At 40.6% G+C, this 15,524-nt stretch overlaps 1 protein-coding gene across 1 annotated transcript; it reads right to left on the reverse strand.

The window, feature by feature from the left end:
- Positions 1 to 1,423: 1,423 nt before the first annotated feature.
- Positions 1,424 to 8,756, reverse strand: fam83ha (family with sequence similarity 83 member Ha). The gene is made up of 6 exons (XM_079249469.1): positions 8,587 to 8,756; positions 7,199 to 7,643; positions 6,932 to 7,096; positions 6,568 to 6,692; positions 2,434 to 6,454; positions 1,424 to 2,338 (listed from the first exon to the last, which is right to left on the reverse strand). Exons 2-6 carry the CDS (start codon positions 7,640 to 7,642, stop codon positions 2,327 to 2,329), a joined length of 4,767 nt encoding a protein of 1,588 aa, XP_079105595.1. The 5' UTR covers position 7,643; positions 8,587 to 8,756; the 3' UTR covers positions 1,424 to 2,326.
- Between the last annotated feature and the right edge of the window lie 6,768 nt (positions 8,757 to 15,524).

Here is a 15,524-nt window from a genome sequence, read left to right on the forward strand (position 1 = left end):
TTAGTGATTCAGTGCAAGCTTATTAAGATATTTGTAAGCAGCGGAGGGAAAGTGACATTTCAAGACAAGAGGCCCACTGTTGCTTATGAAACGTAGGAGATCTTCTTTCATAATCAACACCCTGTGGCATGTGACTGGATAGGGAATTAACTCACAATGGGGGGTTTAATTTGTTTCATAGTATTTTGTAAGAGAAGTGGGTCCATAAAGCCAGGTTGGACTTCCATGACCGCATTTACGGGCTTCATCGTCATTATGCATCTCATTTGCAGAATTTTCCTTTAGGGGCCAAATTGAAGTTTATCAAGCTAATTCTCATAATACATAACAAATGCGTGAAAGCCAGGATACAGCTATGTTGCCAGAAGTGTTTGGAGTCTGTTCTAAACATCAGACATAAGCCAAAGAAATTAAAAGTGTTAAAAAAAAAAGAAGAAAAAGAAAGCACGTCTAAGGTAATAATAAACTGAAAACAAAGTATTTGTGATCTTTCCTGCTGTACAGATTGGTGGACTTCTAAACAAATTTTATGAAGTTTATTTCATTTCAGAAAAAAAAAAAACTAAAAAAGTTTTTGGTTCTTATTTGTAGATCCTTTCAAGCAAAAATGTCAGAATTGTAAAGGTTTCCATGAATGTGCAGCAATATATTTATTTTTAGGTTTTGCTCTTTTAACGAGTAGAATAATATTCTTTCGTTTGTCCAGCAGTAGGATATTTGGCCAGAAGGTGGTGCTAGAGGAAAGGGTCTGATCTGATGCCTGCAAATCAAGGCACAGCTGCCTGTGCAGTCTGCGGGATGTTTTTGTTTTGTTTTTTAATTCTTTTTTTTTTTTTTTTTTTTTTACCATTTTCATAAATAATTTTTGGTCCAATCTACTTTACACTCGATGCATTTTTATTAAAATAACCAAAGTGCACAGTGTAAAGTCATAACTGTTGTAAAATAAATGTAATTTCTGAAAGCATCCTCAAAGGATTTAATCAGAAATCAACAATCTATATTTGATGCTTTGATGTTTGTTGCAGACCAAAAAAAAAAAAAACAACAACAAATAAACAAAAAAAAAGCAAACAAAAAACCTTTTCACAAAATGCTTTTGCTCAAATCTGAGCTGGAGATAATATTCACAGCTGTAACATTATTCATTCATTTTCTGAACCGCTTAATCCAATTCAGGGTCGCGGGGAAGCTGGAGCCTATCCCAGCTGGCTTTGGGCGACAGGCAGGGTACACCCTGGACAGCTCGCCAGTCCATGGCAGGGCAGCTGTAACATTAATCACCATCAATTCCTAAACAAATGTCTAATTAAATTAACTTCACCAGCTTATTGACCCTTACCTGTTTCTTGTTTTGCTTTAGAATCAGAGGCAATAAAACATATATTTAAAAAAGTTTATTTACAAATAGCAAGTGTTGATAAAGAAAGTTATAAGCATTGTACATTGTAAATCATTGTAAGGAAAATTACTGTACAGCACAGCTTTAGAGGTCTTTTTTATGATTTGTATTTGTTTCACTGTGAAAAATAACATTTTCATTTTAAATGCAAAGAGTCAGGAAATCACAAATGACAAATGAAAATTTACAAAACATTTTGATTTGCACGTGGAAATTTGAAATGAGGCAAATATGAAGGGAGACTATGATGCTCTATGTTGCCTTCAGTGTAATCATAATTTGGCATAACTCATATAAAATCCCAAATGATTAAAATGATTCATTTTGTCGATACATAATGTTTAAGTCACTGTGCTGTTTCAATATGAAGTTTGTTCTTCTTTTTAAATGATCTCTGCCATTTTTAAAGATTCTGAACGCAATTCTGACTTATTTCAAAGGATGTTTGTTGACATCCACTTGTTTCACACATAAACATGTAACTATCAGCATCTCCCATTTACTGTGGCTGTGAAACACCAGCGTACTAACTACAGTGAATTACAATTTTTAAAACCTTCAGGTTTTTTCTTTTACACCTGAACATGTCTTACAAAAGCAGCCATTGTTGTCAGTGCTGTAATAAAAAATAATAAAAAAAGCAAAGACACACAAATAACCTGCTGAACTCATTGCACTTCACCCATACAGTCAGGATGGAGGTCCTTTGTTGCACATGGCACGTGACTGGAACAAGTTTGCATCTTTTTCTTTTTACTGCTGGTACTTTAACCCTGTAAAGCTCAGTGAATCTGATACAGGTACCGACTCCTTTGAACATAAACTTTGTTCACTTGAGGAAGAAAATGTTCTTTTCAAACACTGCAGAGGTGTGAGTTCTTGCAACATACACTTCATCCACTGTTGATTGTCTCTGAATTCCATCTAAGGCGCCATCTGTTAAAATAAGAGAAACAAAATGATTTACTACAGAGATAACCAAATATGTATGTAAATGAGTGCCAATGATGACAAAATTTATGTATTTATACCTCGAAACGGCTGTAAACTTTCCTCTCCTTCCTCATGCTCTGAATCCTCTCCAGCAGCTTGTCGCGCTCCTGAGACGACTTGGGCGGCCCTCTGCCAAGTGTCCTGAACCCTCTTTCTTTCTCTTTTTTGTCAGCTTCATCTTCCTTCTCGTCATCAGTGACAGGAGACTCTTTAGTGGCCTCGCTCCTGCTTTGGCAGTTGGCAGAAATCTGCTCTAGAAGCAGCTTTGTGTCGTCTCGGAGGTTGCTGCTTGAGAGCACGTTGGCTGTAGACGAGTGGTAGCGGGACTGGCTTGATTTTGGCTGCTTGGATGCGATCTCTGTGTGTTCAGAGACGTTACTTTGCTTGACTTGCTCATTTGTTTTTTCACTGCTAACAGATTCCTTTGTGCTATGTTTGTTGCTGCTATTTTCCTCCTCCAGATGATCAGACTTTTTCTCATCAGTGACCACCAACTCGGACTCTGTGATACTGCTTCCTGTTAGCGCAGGTGCCTCGGATGCGTGGCTTTCAGACGTAAACGTTTTGCAAGGCAAATCGAGCTCTGCTGGTGCTTTTGAGGTAGAGTCAGTTTGGCTGCTTGGCGATTGTGTTGATGTTTGATCAGTTTCACTTGGAATAAAGTTTTTATTCGAGACACCGACCACTGCAGGCATGCCGGTTTCTGCCTTTTCAGTTTCAGGGGGCAAATGTGATTGGTCGGACTCAGGCAGAGGAGACATATGTACGGTTTCAGCAGGAGCGGCTGCATCAAAGTCTGGCAGGTTAAGGTGGTGTGGAGGGTTAGCTTGAATTATCATCTCTTGAGGAGGTGAGGTTGTTCCTGAAAGGGAAGTGTATGAAGTAACGTCTGAACTGACATGTGAGCTTATTTCTGAAGCCAAAGGTTGAGGTGGCGTGTCTAATGGAGTAGTTATACCAGTAGCAACCTCCTGTAAAGCAGCTTCAGGGACTGAGCTTTCTGCTTCAGGTGTAAGTAAACCAGACACAAGACTAGGAGATGTGCTATCAGGATCAATATCCTTAGATGGTCCAGGAGTGTCACACTCTTCTGCAGCTTGTAATCCAGAACTATCTTCTTCTACATCAGAGAAGCCTTTCTCTGATGGTTCTACTGAAGGTGTTGCAGGAAACTCTTCACAGCTTGTCTCTGAGGTGGACTGTGGAAACTGTGGACCAGCACCATTTCTGTCAGGAAAAATCTTACACTCCAAATGAGCAGAGTCAGTCGCCGATGGGGTCCCACAGCTCGTCAGCTTGGGAACAGAATCGACACGAGTTAAGTTGCTCAGAGAGTCAGATATCTGGGAAGTTTCTTCAGCTGGTTCCGAAGACTCTTGCAGCAAGGAGCTGACAGAGTCTGGAGCTTCTGTGCTGGGGAATAGTTTGCTGTGAGCGTGGGTTGAGCTGGAATCGCCTGAGAATGATTCCTCTGCTGTGGTGGAAGGACTTATCTGTTTACCAGAAAGTTGCAGAGTGCGATCAGAAGAAGAGTTTTGCTCTGGTGGGTTAGAGCCTAATCCTAATCCATCGTCAGGTTTGGATGGCATTGGAGGACTGGGGATGCTGGGATCTAACTGCACTGGTTTAGGATCTTGAGAGTAAACATCTAACACAGACGTTGGTGGAACCTCCGCTGATGTGGAATTAAGTGAAATTGACTCTTCTGAGGTAGAGCCGAGTCCTGTGTTTTCTCTTTCATCAACATCTCGAGCAACATCTGAAAGACTACCCGCAGTAGCATTTTTTGGTGTAGGAGGATTAATGCTCTCTTTTACAGAAGATACAGACAGCCTTGTGTCGTCTGGTGATTTACTCCAAGATGGTTTTCTTTCATCAGAAACAGGAAGTCTTGTCACTGAGTCACTGTCCAGCTCTGTGGTCTCTGAATCAGCTGGATCTTTGGCTTCTTGTTCGCTGCAGCTTTGGGAAGTTTTGGAATCACTAATAACAACACTATCCTTGTTGTTGGCACTGTTGTTTGTATCTAAAAACAAAGCAGCGGACTCGGATGTCCTCTCTGCTGGACTCTGTGCAGAAGTATTTCCTACCAGTAAACCCTCAGATACGGAAGCTAACCTTTCTGGTGTTTCGCTTGGAGCAGGTTTTTCTTTCTGGGAATGGTTTTTAAGATCAGGTGCTGGCTTCATCGGCGCTTTTTCTTTCTTCTTTTTAGCTTCTGCAGCTTTAGCAGCTCTACGTTTTGCAGCTAATTCTTTGAAAAACATGAGCCTCTGATCTGGATCGTTCATATCTACACACAATGGGCTTGTCAGTAAAGGTTTAGGTGGTTGTACTGGTTGATCAGTTTTGGGCAGCTCAGCTTCAGAGGGCTTAGACTGAGCAGCTAATGCTGAAAGACTATCTTGCTTCATATCAGGCTGTTTTAATGGCTCCTGGGCCTCAGGGCTTTCTGTAAGATCTTTTGGCTGTTCCTCCTTTGATGATTCTTTATCTTCTGCTTGGGATGTTTCTGTGGATGAATTATCGAAAGTTGCTGATTTATTTGATCGGCTCCATTCAAAAGGTTCTCTTGCAGCAGATCTCCTTTGCCCCAAAACATGAGAGACAAAGGGCGGTTTTGCAAGTTTGTTTTCACTTTTCTCACTTTGTTCCTCAGTTTGATCAGTGGTAGTAGCTTCTTGAGGAGCCTGCTGCTGGTCCAGAGAGCTGAATATCAGAGACGATCTCAGTCTGGAGCTTCTTTGCACGGCAGCATTGTAATTCCTTCTGAAAGAGTCCTCCCTTCGAAGCACGCTGCTCTTTGGTTCTTTTGGTTCTGCTTCCTCCATCTTTTCTCTTTCAGCTGTAGGAAACGTTTCAGAGGGTCTCGGTGTTGTTTTGGTTTCAAATGATACTGTAACTGGTTCATCTTGCAATTTATTTGGCTGCTCTAGAGTTGTGGTTTTAGCAAAACCTGGCATCTGGCTTGGTCTGGGTATTGCAGGAACCTTGAACTCCTGAACATTGGGTATTTTGGGAACAACAAAATCTATGGCTGGTGCAGTTTGCTGTATTGGATTCGGTGCATGAAGATCTGGTGCCTGAGGTGGCAGCCCTTCTTCTGCAGGATCCTCATACGCACTGAGGAATGAGCTAATCCTCCAGTCTCTCAGCCCTCGTTTCACCATCGGATCTTTGCGATCAGATGCAGGATTGAGGAAAAATGGTTTCTGATCAGCTGAGCTTGAAGGGGTGGGAGAGGTCTGACAGACATAGGGCTGGCCTAGACTCAGTCTTCTGGGGAAAGATGAACTAAATGGTAAATCTGCGGCAGGTCGTAATTTCTCTGAGCTCTGATCAAAGTCCAGATTTCTGGTAGATGATAAATAGTTTAAAACGGGGTCAAAGTTTTCAGGTGGTTGCACATCCTGTGGTAAACCTGGCTCTGAGTATTGGTCTGCTGAATAATAGTCTTGATTCCAGAACTTGTCATAGCTGCTGCCGTGATCTACTTCCAGTCCTGGTCCTGGAAAAGGCTGTTGGCCCCTTTGAAAATGTTTTCCTTGGGGCTCAGAGTCTGGCATTCCCTGTTGCTGCAGGAACGGGAGGGTGTATCTACTATGGACACCTTCGGCATAGGAGTGACGTTTAAAAGCCGGATTATCCGTCATGAGGACCCTGGCGGGGCCGTGATCATAACAAGGATCCAAGGGAGATTGCTGAGGAGGATATCTAGCATACATCTCTACAGGGCCGCGAAGAGATTCCTGCCTTTTAAGACCCATCATCCTCCAATCAGCATCCATTCGCTCATCACTGGAATGTCTCACCCACTCATCAGAATGACCCATGTCCATCGATAAAAACTTTTTAGGCTCTCTGTACAGTGAAGTTCTTGTATTTGGGTACTGTCTCTTGTAAATAAGGCTATCCTCCATGGGAGCGAACGCATTTTCAATCACCAGCGGCTGGGACTGAGCGAACAGAATCCGAAACTCCTCATCAAACGTCGTCACGAGCTGTCCAAGGAACAGGTGTGCCATGCAGCGGTGCAGCTTCTCAAACGACCACATGAAACTGGACAAATAAAACAAAAGATGGTAAAAGTCACTTTTTAAATGCAACGAAACATGTGACGCATTCTTGAAAAATATCCTGGATAAGATGCTGAAAGATTTAAATGGCCCCACCTGTAATTCCCACTCAGCACAGCCCTGCAGTCAGTCAGCAAGAAGCGATCCATCACCTGACCTTTCAAGGATTTCCCTGAGCGGCATTGATAAGTGCTGCCAGACACTATTCTCACACATAAACACTGCAAGACACATAATGCAACATAATGCAAAAATGTTACCACAACACTATCCAATGAAGTTATTTAACAGCTGTCTAAGCTAGGTGGCAGTGTTGCATTAGCACTGCCAGATGTGGTAAAGCTAAAGCTACTATATAGACTTGAGGTGATTTCTATCAAACATTACTTAACAATACTTTAGGTGTTAATGTGTTAACCTTCAAAATACAATTCAATTAAAAAGGGGGAACCATGCTCACTTGAATGCTCTGTAGGTCTACTCTACAGTTGGACACCATGTTCATAAAATGATGTGCATTCTGCTCATCAAGCAGGATGTAGACAGCAACGTTTCTCATGGCAGCACTGAGAATATCCGCAAACACGTCAACATCAGTAAACATGTCCATCACTATGGCAATGACCTGAGAAGATAAAAGACAAAAGTGAAAACAAAACATTTGCCAGCATGAGCCATCAAAAACAAAGAAAAGCTTCTGTGAGGGAGGAAAGCGAGAGAGAGCAACCTGCTGAGCGTTCTTGATAAGTCGTCGAGCCTGCTCCTTGATGCTCGGCATATCCGGCTCAGGAGGGTTAATCAGAGTGGTGACCTCTGTGGGTCCGAGGAAGGGATTCGGCTGAGGCCAGCCAAGGTCCAAACCAGGGACATCCAGGTCAGAATGAATGGGCCAGTAAGTACCAGAAGAGCCATCTGTCTCGGTCCCTGGAAAATACTGCTCGGGCTCGTTGCTCTGCCTGGGAGCCTGAACAGAGCTCTGAATGTACTGAATTTCCGACGTGGATAGAAAGTCTACCACGTCTGCTTTTTGGAGGAACTGATAGTAGCCTTCCAAATCCTCTTCCACTAGTGTATCGATCGCCAAGCGGTACTCTTCCCGATAGTGGGGAGGGAGGTAGTTGGGGTCAAGGGGGTTATCCCCAGCAGAGGAACACTGAGAGCGACGTGCCATGCTGTTGTTTAGAGGAAGACAGGAAACAAAAGGCCAAAAGTTAAGAATTCATGGAAGTAAAACTTGCAACAATATGATGCTTACATATGCAATAAAAAAAAACAAATAATCAGATAAACAAACAGAAAAAACTAGAGTTAAGCTGAAAGAAAATTTGGTAATCACTAAAAGTATGTTATTTTCCTTGTTTTGCATGAGAGAGCACTTTCTAACTATAGATTTTAGACAGTTTCTCACACCAAACATGACAGCTAAAGGCTAAATCAGGGGCATTTTCCTTGATTTTATGTGCTAAATAAAATAAAAAGGAACAAAAGAAGTTGTCATTGGGTTGGTGTGATATATAAAGCACGTGTCAAGTGTAGAACGTACTGGGAGGAGTTCAGGCATAAAAAAAATCCCTGCTGCCAAATAACAGAAGTGTTTCATGTAAGTACAACAACAAAAAAGTAACATCCAATCCCAGGATACAGAAATACCAAACAAACAGATCACATTTCACCGAGTAGAGCCCATTGTGCTCAGAGATATCGCCTTTAACTCTAGATCTGATACAATATGAAAAAAAAGGAACAGTGAAAGAGAGGGAAGATGGAATCTAACCACAGGATAAATGGTTATGGGTGTGGCTCCTCCTCCTGGCCAAAAATCTCCATTTCATAGTTTATGTGAAGCCTCGTGTGTCAGAAATGGGACATCACATGAAAAAATAAAACACTAACAAATATACACTTCAAAGATTATCCAAAAGAAAAACCAGCACTTTGCTGAAAATGGTGGTCGCTATTTTAGCAAAACATTTTCAACACTGAGAAGTCAGACAACCTCAAAGCAGCCGCTTGAGTTTCCGCTTATCCACATGTTTATCCACAAACTCCTACATTTCTCAGAAACGGCTGTAATGAACTGTTTATTACAATACAGGCCAGAGTGGGGAAACTCACCCAGCTGATGTTTGCTCGTCACGGTTTGCTTCGGTTCAACTTTCCGCCGGTCATCCTCCCTTCCTCGCCGTGTTTTCCCTTCACAGCTATGTCGCGCTCCACGTCCAGGTGGGACCTGCTGGAAGTTTGCTGGTTACATCGCCCTTTCCCCATCCACCCAGCTAAACCAGTTTGCTGTCATGCTCCAGGCATGCTGCCTTGAATCTTTGAGACAGAGACAGAGAGCACACGTCGGAGGAAAAACTGCTGTCGACAAACTCGTGTCGCCCCGCCTCGGCTGGAGCTTCAGTTTGTGTGTGTGTGTGTGTGTGTGTGTTGTCCGTCCTGAAGCAGCTGAACTCCGCACGTCTGTTATCTCCATACTGACCGACCCTCCGACTTAACTCAAGCTGTTATCAGCAGCTCGGTGGCTAATGAACCCTTCACGGTTCATAAAATCTCTAATTTCAAGACGTTCTTGGCTTGTCCATAAAAATCCTTGTTATCTATCTCTACCTTCTTCTCTTCGACGTTGTCTTGCTCTTAAAATCCCCTTCAAAATGACAGTACAGCCATGTGTGTGTATAACAGTTACTCCTTAGTTTGCATTACTACTTTATTTGTTTCGACTTTTTTTTTTTTTTTTTTTTTTTTTAATTGACATATCATCTATTAATGTGATTTGTCAGAGAGGCTGGAAGGGAATAAAAGGCTATTGATGGAAACAAAGCTGCATTACAGTAAAGTTTAAGACCATTCCTTCCTAACTCATAGACACTGTAGAAGCTAATTATAAGAAAATTGAATTTATTCCTGGATTGCCATAGCAACACAAGCAACAGAGATTTTGCTATTTACCTCAGTCATCATCAGTAGAAACACACTCATAGTAGCAACTGTGTTAGGATGTCATAAAGTAGGGCCACTTTTATTAAGAAGTAATATATTTACGGAAAATACAGAGATAGTCTATCTTTGTCATATATTTTGATTGCCCCTATATCAGTCGAATACATTAAAATTTAACTTGATTTACTTGGCAGATTTATTATATTTAGTCAACTTAAAAATTGTTGACATTAAAATAAAGTCAATAAAACTGAAATAATTTACTTTCCTAAAGTAATGATTGAACCCAGTCAAAAAAAGGAATACTGAAATTAAATGGACATTGCTAAACTTGTAAGTTTATATGGACCACATATTGAACTTAAACCTTTTTCTTTTGTTTATTTGTGTTGTTCATTTTTCATTACTAACCATTGCTTTAATCGTAATCAGTTTGTTGATTATAGATACTGATGGTTATCCATGATGGCCATAGGATTCACTGTTCAGTATACACACAGAAACAAGAAGGCATTTTCCCTACAAACACCACCTTTTGCACAGAAGTTGTATCAGCCTCTGTAAACAGCAGCTATTAGCATTTTCTTTCTGCCAGTATGGTAAGGTGATAAAAATGAAAATGTCCTTGAGTATTAAAAAACCTCTCAAACAACAGAAGCACTGGGAGAGGATGATTACTGTGGTGTACTTTGCTTTCTTTGATTAAAGTGCAGTTGAGTGGCACAAAAGAGTAGAGCTTTTCTAGCCAACATTCCTTGTCTTCTTTTATTAACAATAACACTTTTACCATGTACACTAGAGTGGTAATCTATTCCTATTCTTAACCAGGACTTAATAAATCTTGACAATGTGGACTTGCAAGAGTGCTTATGAAACCTATCGTAGAACTTGGATGAAGGCCAGCTGAGACTCCACAGTAAGATCTCGTAGCCCGTGTTTTGTTAAACCATGAAAGGAGAGCGATAGAGACCAAAACACAGATGTTTCATGAAGCCTTGCTCTACTCTCCACCTAAAATAGACATGTCAGGATAAAATGTGATGTAACCAAACCAAAGGAAGTGAGGCAACGTAGAAGCTCATGTGCAAACCTGAATACAATCCGTCATTGTTCCCTTCAGGCACCACCCAAGGCACATAGAGGAGGAGTGAGAATCAATATGTCAAATTTCATGTTCACTCAGTTCATAGATAGTTGCTACACAGCATGCCTTTAAGGTAGCATTCATTGTTATACTTGTGTAACTCACACAGATCTGAAAAACACACCTTTGACATCTTGGCCTTTGCTTCTGTGATTGACAGCTGAGATTGGGCAATATGGACTTGGCCAAATGCTGAATAAAAGCTGTCGCAATTCCACAGATTATCACTGAGAATATGGGAATCAAACACACAGTGTGCAACTGGTGTGCCTTCAGTGATTATGTCAGACCAGATGAAAAGGGATAAAACCATCATTTTATGATGTTCATGACAATTACTCTCAATCATCCTTCAGCCTTTTGGATTAAGCAAGTGGATGATAGCAGTGGATTAATTTTAAATGTTCTTTATGACTGCAAAGCTGTAGCTGACCACAAAAATCCTATTCCTCAAAGGTGGAACCAAAAGCGCAACTTAATTTGAAGGGTGGGGCTCGACTGGTGCTGGCAAGTTGTATTTAATGTGTGCAAAAACTGTACATGTCTAAACCAAGAATGGGTTTTAGGCACATTGACAACATGTTTCCAGATATCTCAACTCTTTCATTGGTTACTTTGAAAGTCGGTGCAGGCATTCAAGGTCCTCAGAAGATTTGCTAGCTTCTGTTTTGTTACCACCATCATGTCATCTTGGCATATAGATTGTCATACAGTGAAATATTAGCGCCCCCCGTCAGGATAAACTGCAGATAATAACTTTGTTAATTCCAAATGTTTACTTTGTCTCCATCAAACCTGTAAAACTAAGTCATTCATTCATTTTCCGAACCGCTTATTCCAATTCAGGGTCACGGGGAGGCTGGAGCCTATCCCAGCCGGCTTTGGGCGACAGGCAGGGTACACCCTGGACAGCTTGCCAGTCCATCGCAGGGCCACACACAGAGAGACGAACAACCACTCATGCTCACACTCACTCCTAGGGGCAATTTAGAGTGACCAATTAACCTATCATGCATGTCTTTGGATGGTGGGAGGAAGCCAGAGTACCTGGAGAGAACCCACGCATACACAGGGAGAACATGCAAACTCCACACAGAAAGGCCACTGACCAAACCAGCCAAGGATTGAACCAGTGACCTTCTTGCTGTGAGGCCACAGTGCTAACCACTGCGCCACCGTGCAGCCCTAAAACTAAGTCATCCTTGTCATTTTCAGTCATGCTTCACATCAAATTAAAAAATATCATTACGCAAAGAGTGCAAACTAAAACAAGGAACATGGAAAATATATCTGTTATAATTGTGAATGTTCATGCTAATTAGCCAATTAGCATGCAAACAAAATACAAACTCAAAGAACTGCAGGCGTGCCTGTCAACTTCTTCTCTTAATCAAGCTGTCAAAAGGATACAGATTTAAAATGCAGTTTTTTCTAAGACTATTGTAGTTATTAATAATCTGTAGTTCTGTGCTTTTTTTCCTCATTAATTTAGGAAAGTATGAGTTTATATTGGTGAATAACATGTTTTAAGGCTATTGTCATGCTGATAAGTAGAGAGAGCAGGAAGAGGAAGACAGTCTCAGGAGGAAAAAGAGGGTGGAAAAAAAACAAAGGAAAGAGGAAGAGCAGTTACTGATGATGAAGGAGCACAGGAAGTCTAGCAGTTCTCAAGAAGGTGAGATCATGTTTCCCCAAAGGGAAGGTTGGAGTTTGAAGACAGGTGAATGATGCAAAAGTCGCTTCACTTGGACCAGAATGTTGCTTGTAATTTGTTGATGACGAGCCATACACAAGACCTCAATATCATCTTGCGTTTTATTTTAGTCATGGATATGACTGAAACAGTAGAGAAAAACTCTAATGTTTCAGGTGAACAGTCATTGTGTGAGACACCACTCTTGTCATCAGAGGAAAGACAAGCTCATCTATATTTGTCACTTGAAAAGACCTTGACAAATTCCACACGTTTGTATTCTCACAACACTTTGTGTCTCCAGGAGATACGGTATTTCTTTCAAGCATCTGCCATCAGGCTTGATGGTGATGGTCCCTCTGCAGCTCAGTTGGAAGAAACTAATGGTGTCTGGTGAAGGTTCATCACCTTTCTGGTGGCGAAAGGAGCATACATAAACACAGGGGTGAGACAAAAACCACACCAGTAGAAACAACACGCTCTTGTTATTACAGTATGTATAGACACACATCTACATGAAGGTGTGGAATAGTTCCAGCGGATTAGTTGACTGTGTGTAGAGGCCATTTTGGGTCAGAGGTGAGTCAGTTGCACCTGGTCGCACAGACTAAATGTTTTGTTCAGAGGTAAATTTGCATCTTATTTGACTGTCAATGCCAGCAGCAACACTGGGATTGATTTTGTTTTTATCCTTTAAAGTGTGTGTTTGTGTCATCTGCAGTAAGAGACACTAGCTGTTGCAGGAACTATTATAAAGGTGGGTATTTAACAAGTCTGTATATGTCAATCTGAGGACAGGTTTTACCAACTCAGCTGCATCAAAAGTGAAAATATTAGCACAAACCTGGGTGCTAAACTGACATGAAATGAAAGTAAAGCTGAAAGATGGGTGTGGTTTAAGAAGTTTTTGTTTTCGCAGCTAATTTGAATCCACTATGACTTCCATTTCTATGTTGAAGTGCGCTGGTGTGCCCGTGCAAGTGCAAATGCTATCACATTAACATATATTTTTTGTGTAGCTATCCTAATATGTGTTTGGTTGACACAGGAGTGGCAGCTGCTTAAATAGCTATGATCAGCTAGTTTGTTTGAGCTACTCTAATAAAGCTCAGAGAGAAGAAGAAACTAAGGAAAACAAAGTCAGACACGCAACCAGTTCTGGCCCTACCCACACTCTTGTTGGTTGAAGCATTCCATAAGACACTGTTCAATGTTCCTCTCGAAGAGTAAATTTGCACAAACTTAGTCGCAAATTGCTGTCACTAACATCATAATTGTTGCCTGAGAGTAAAAAAAAAGATAAAAACCAAGGAGGAGCAACTGCGTTTGCATGCCTTTTATTTTTAGCTCTATTGTATTGTATCCTGTGGCATGTCCTGCATCTGAATGGTAGAATATCCTGCAGTGAGTAAGGCTTGCATCCTGTTGGAGCATCTTTTATTCAAAGATCCAACAATAGCATTTCCTTCAGTTTCACGTGAGAATTGGCACAACGTCAACAACAACATGATTGTTCCAAGAGTGATATATTGTACACATCTGGAACATATAACGCAGTTAATAGAAGAAACGGTGTTTGACATCATCTTCATGTCATTGCTCTAAGTCTGAGTGATCCCAGAGGTTTAGCTATAGAATAAGTTTGCAGATTGCTAAAAGTGTGCTGACTGCAATAATGTTACTAACTTCTTTTTATACTTCCAGTGACCTTTCAGGTTTTGCATTCTTCATCTGTGACTTGTATTTGCTGTGGATAACTGGTTATGGCACTGAAGTGACACTGGCAAAGGCTCAACAAGCAGTTCAACAAGAAGCTACTGAAGTTAACTTTCAGGGTTGTATGATGTTACATGGTGGGACTGTTTACTTAGAAACACCCAGGTCCAGATGTTATGCTAGAAGGTGGGATTCACAAGATCAAGATGGATGAAAAGCCACAATTGTTATGTTACTGTATGAGAATAAGAATTCCCTCACTCCTTTTTAGTATTTTTTATACAAAATGACAGTGGAATATATGAAATAAAATAAATTAAATAACATAAGTAGCTTGTATTTGTTTTCAAACTTACAATGAATGGAAACCAAACATCTTAGTTGTTTTTCTTTATGTGCGCCCAGTTTGTTTTTACCTACCGGTGTTTGATATTACAGTTGATAAATCTCATTAAATCAGGACTGACTTCAGATTGTAGCACACTACTTTGTAGTCAGAATATCCAAACAGCGCCACTCTCTGGACGGTCTAAACTCAGTACATACTATTTAACTGAGGTCATTCTCCCTGAGGCCAAAACGCAGCACTGAAGCAAAAAAGTACTGACACTGACTATAATGGCTGCAGACAGTAAATGTGGCAACATACCAGTTTTTATTTAAGCCGCTGGCCTTTGGTGGATACCAAATCATTACAAGTATTATCATATGTTAATCCTCAATGCAGACTCTGACCAGCTGGGCCTTCTCTTCACTAAACACTCCTTTTCTCTCAAATACATTTCCTGAGTCTCTACACTGATCTGACCTGATCTAAATAAAGGCAATAAAAACCTAAAATGTTAATCTAAGGAAGAAAAGGTTCTTGAACACTTTCCAGAATATTTTTGCATATTAGGAGCTACCACGTGTGTGCTGATAAAAACCTTCCCTCTAAAAGACACGTGGAGGAATGCAGACAAGTACTGTGTGTGAACTAGTGAGCTAGACACACAGTTCTGATAAGAATTGTGACCATATAATGAAGCAAAGGGAGGCAAAACACTTTAAAAATGTTTTCCTGACAGGTTTTTTTTTACAGCAGTTCTACAAGCTAAAATATGGAGTTTAGTTAACCATTTACTCTCCACATTCATTGCATTGTAGACATTGAAAAATCCTGATGTTATTGGTTTACTGATGTTCTCCCAGAAATTAATCCACTTAACATAAATATTTGGTGGTTTAAATGCTGCGCAATACTCTTATTGAAAGAGTGGATTGAAAGTTATGAAACTGGTAAATAAATCTAAACATCTAAAGTGTTGAACAGATTCACTAAATTTTCATGACTTCATCTTTATGACAGCTGCAGAAAAAGGTGGTTCTATTTTAGTGATTCTGGTCCCTTGGAGCTTTGTAAACCAAACATAACACACCTTCTTCAGGGGGTATTATTATTCCTTTTACCTCATAACATTATGACCTTTTGGATACTTGGATACCATTTATTAAGAAAGAAAGAAACTAACAAAAAAAATTCCGGGCTGCGGCCGGAAATGTCACTTATTTGTTGTA

This window comes from Telmatherina bonti, assembly GCF_933228915.1.
Source record: "Telmatherina bonti genome assembly, chromosome: 11".
NCBI lineage: Eukaryota > Metazoa > Chordata > Actinopteri > Atheriniformes > Telmatherinidae > Telmatherina > Telmatherina bonti.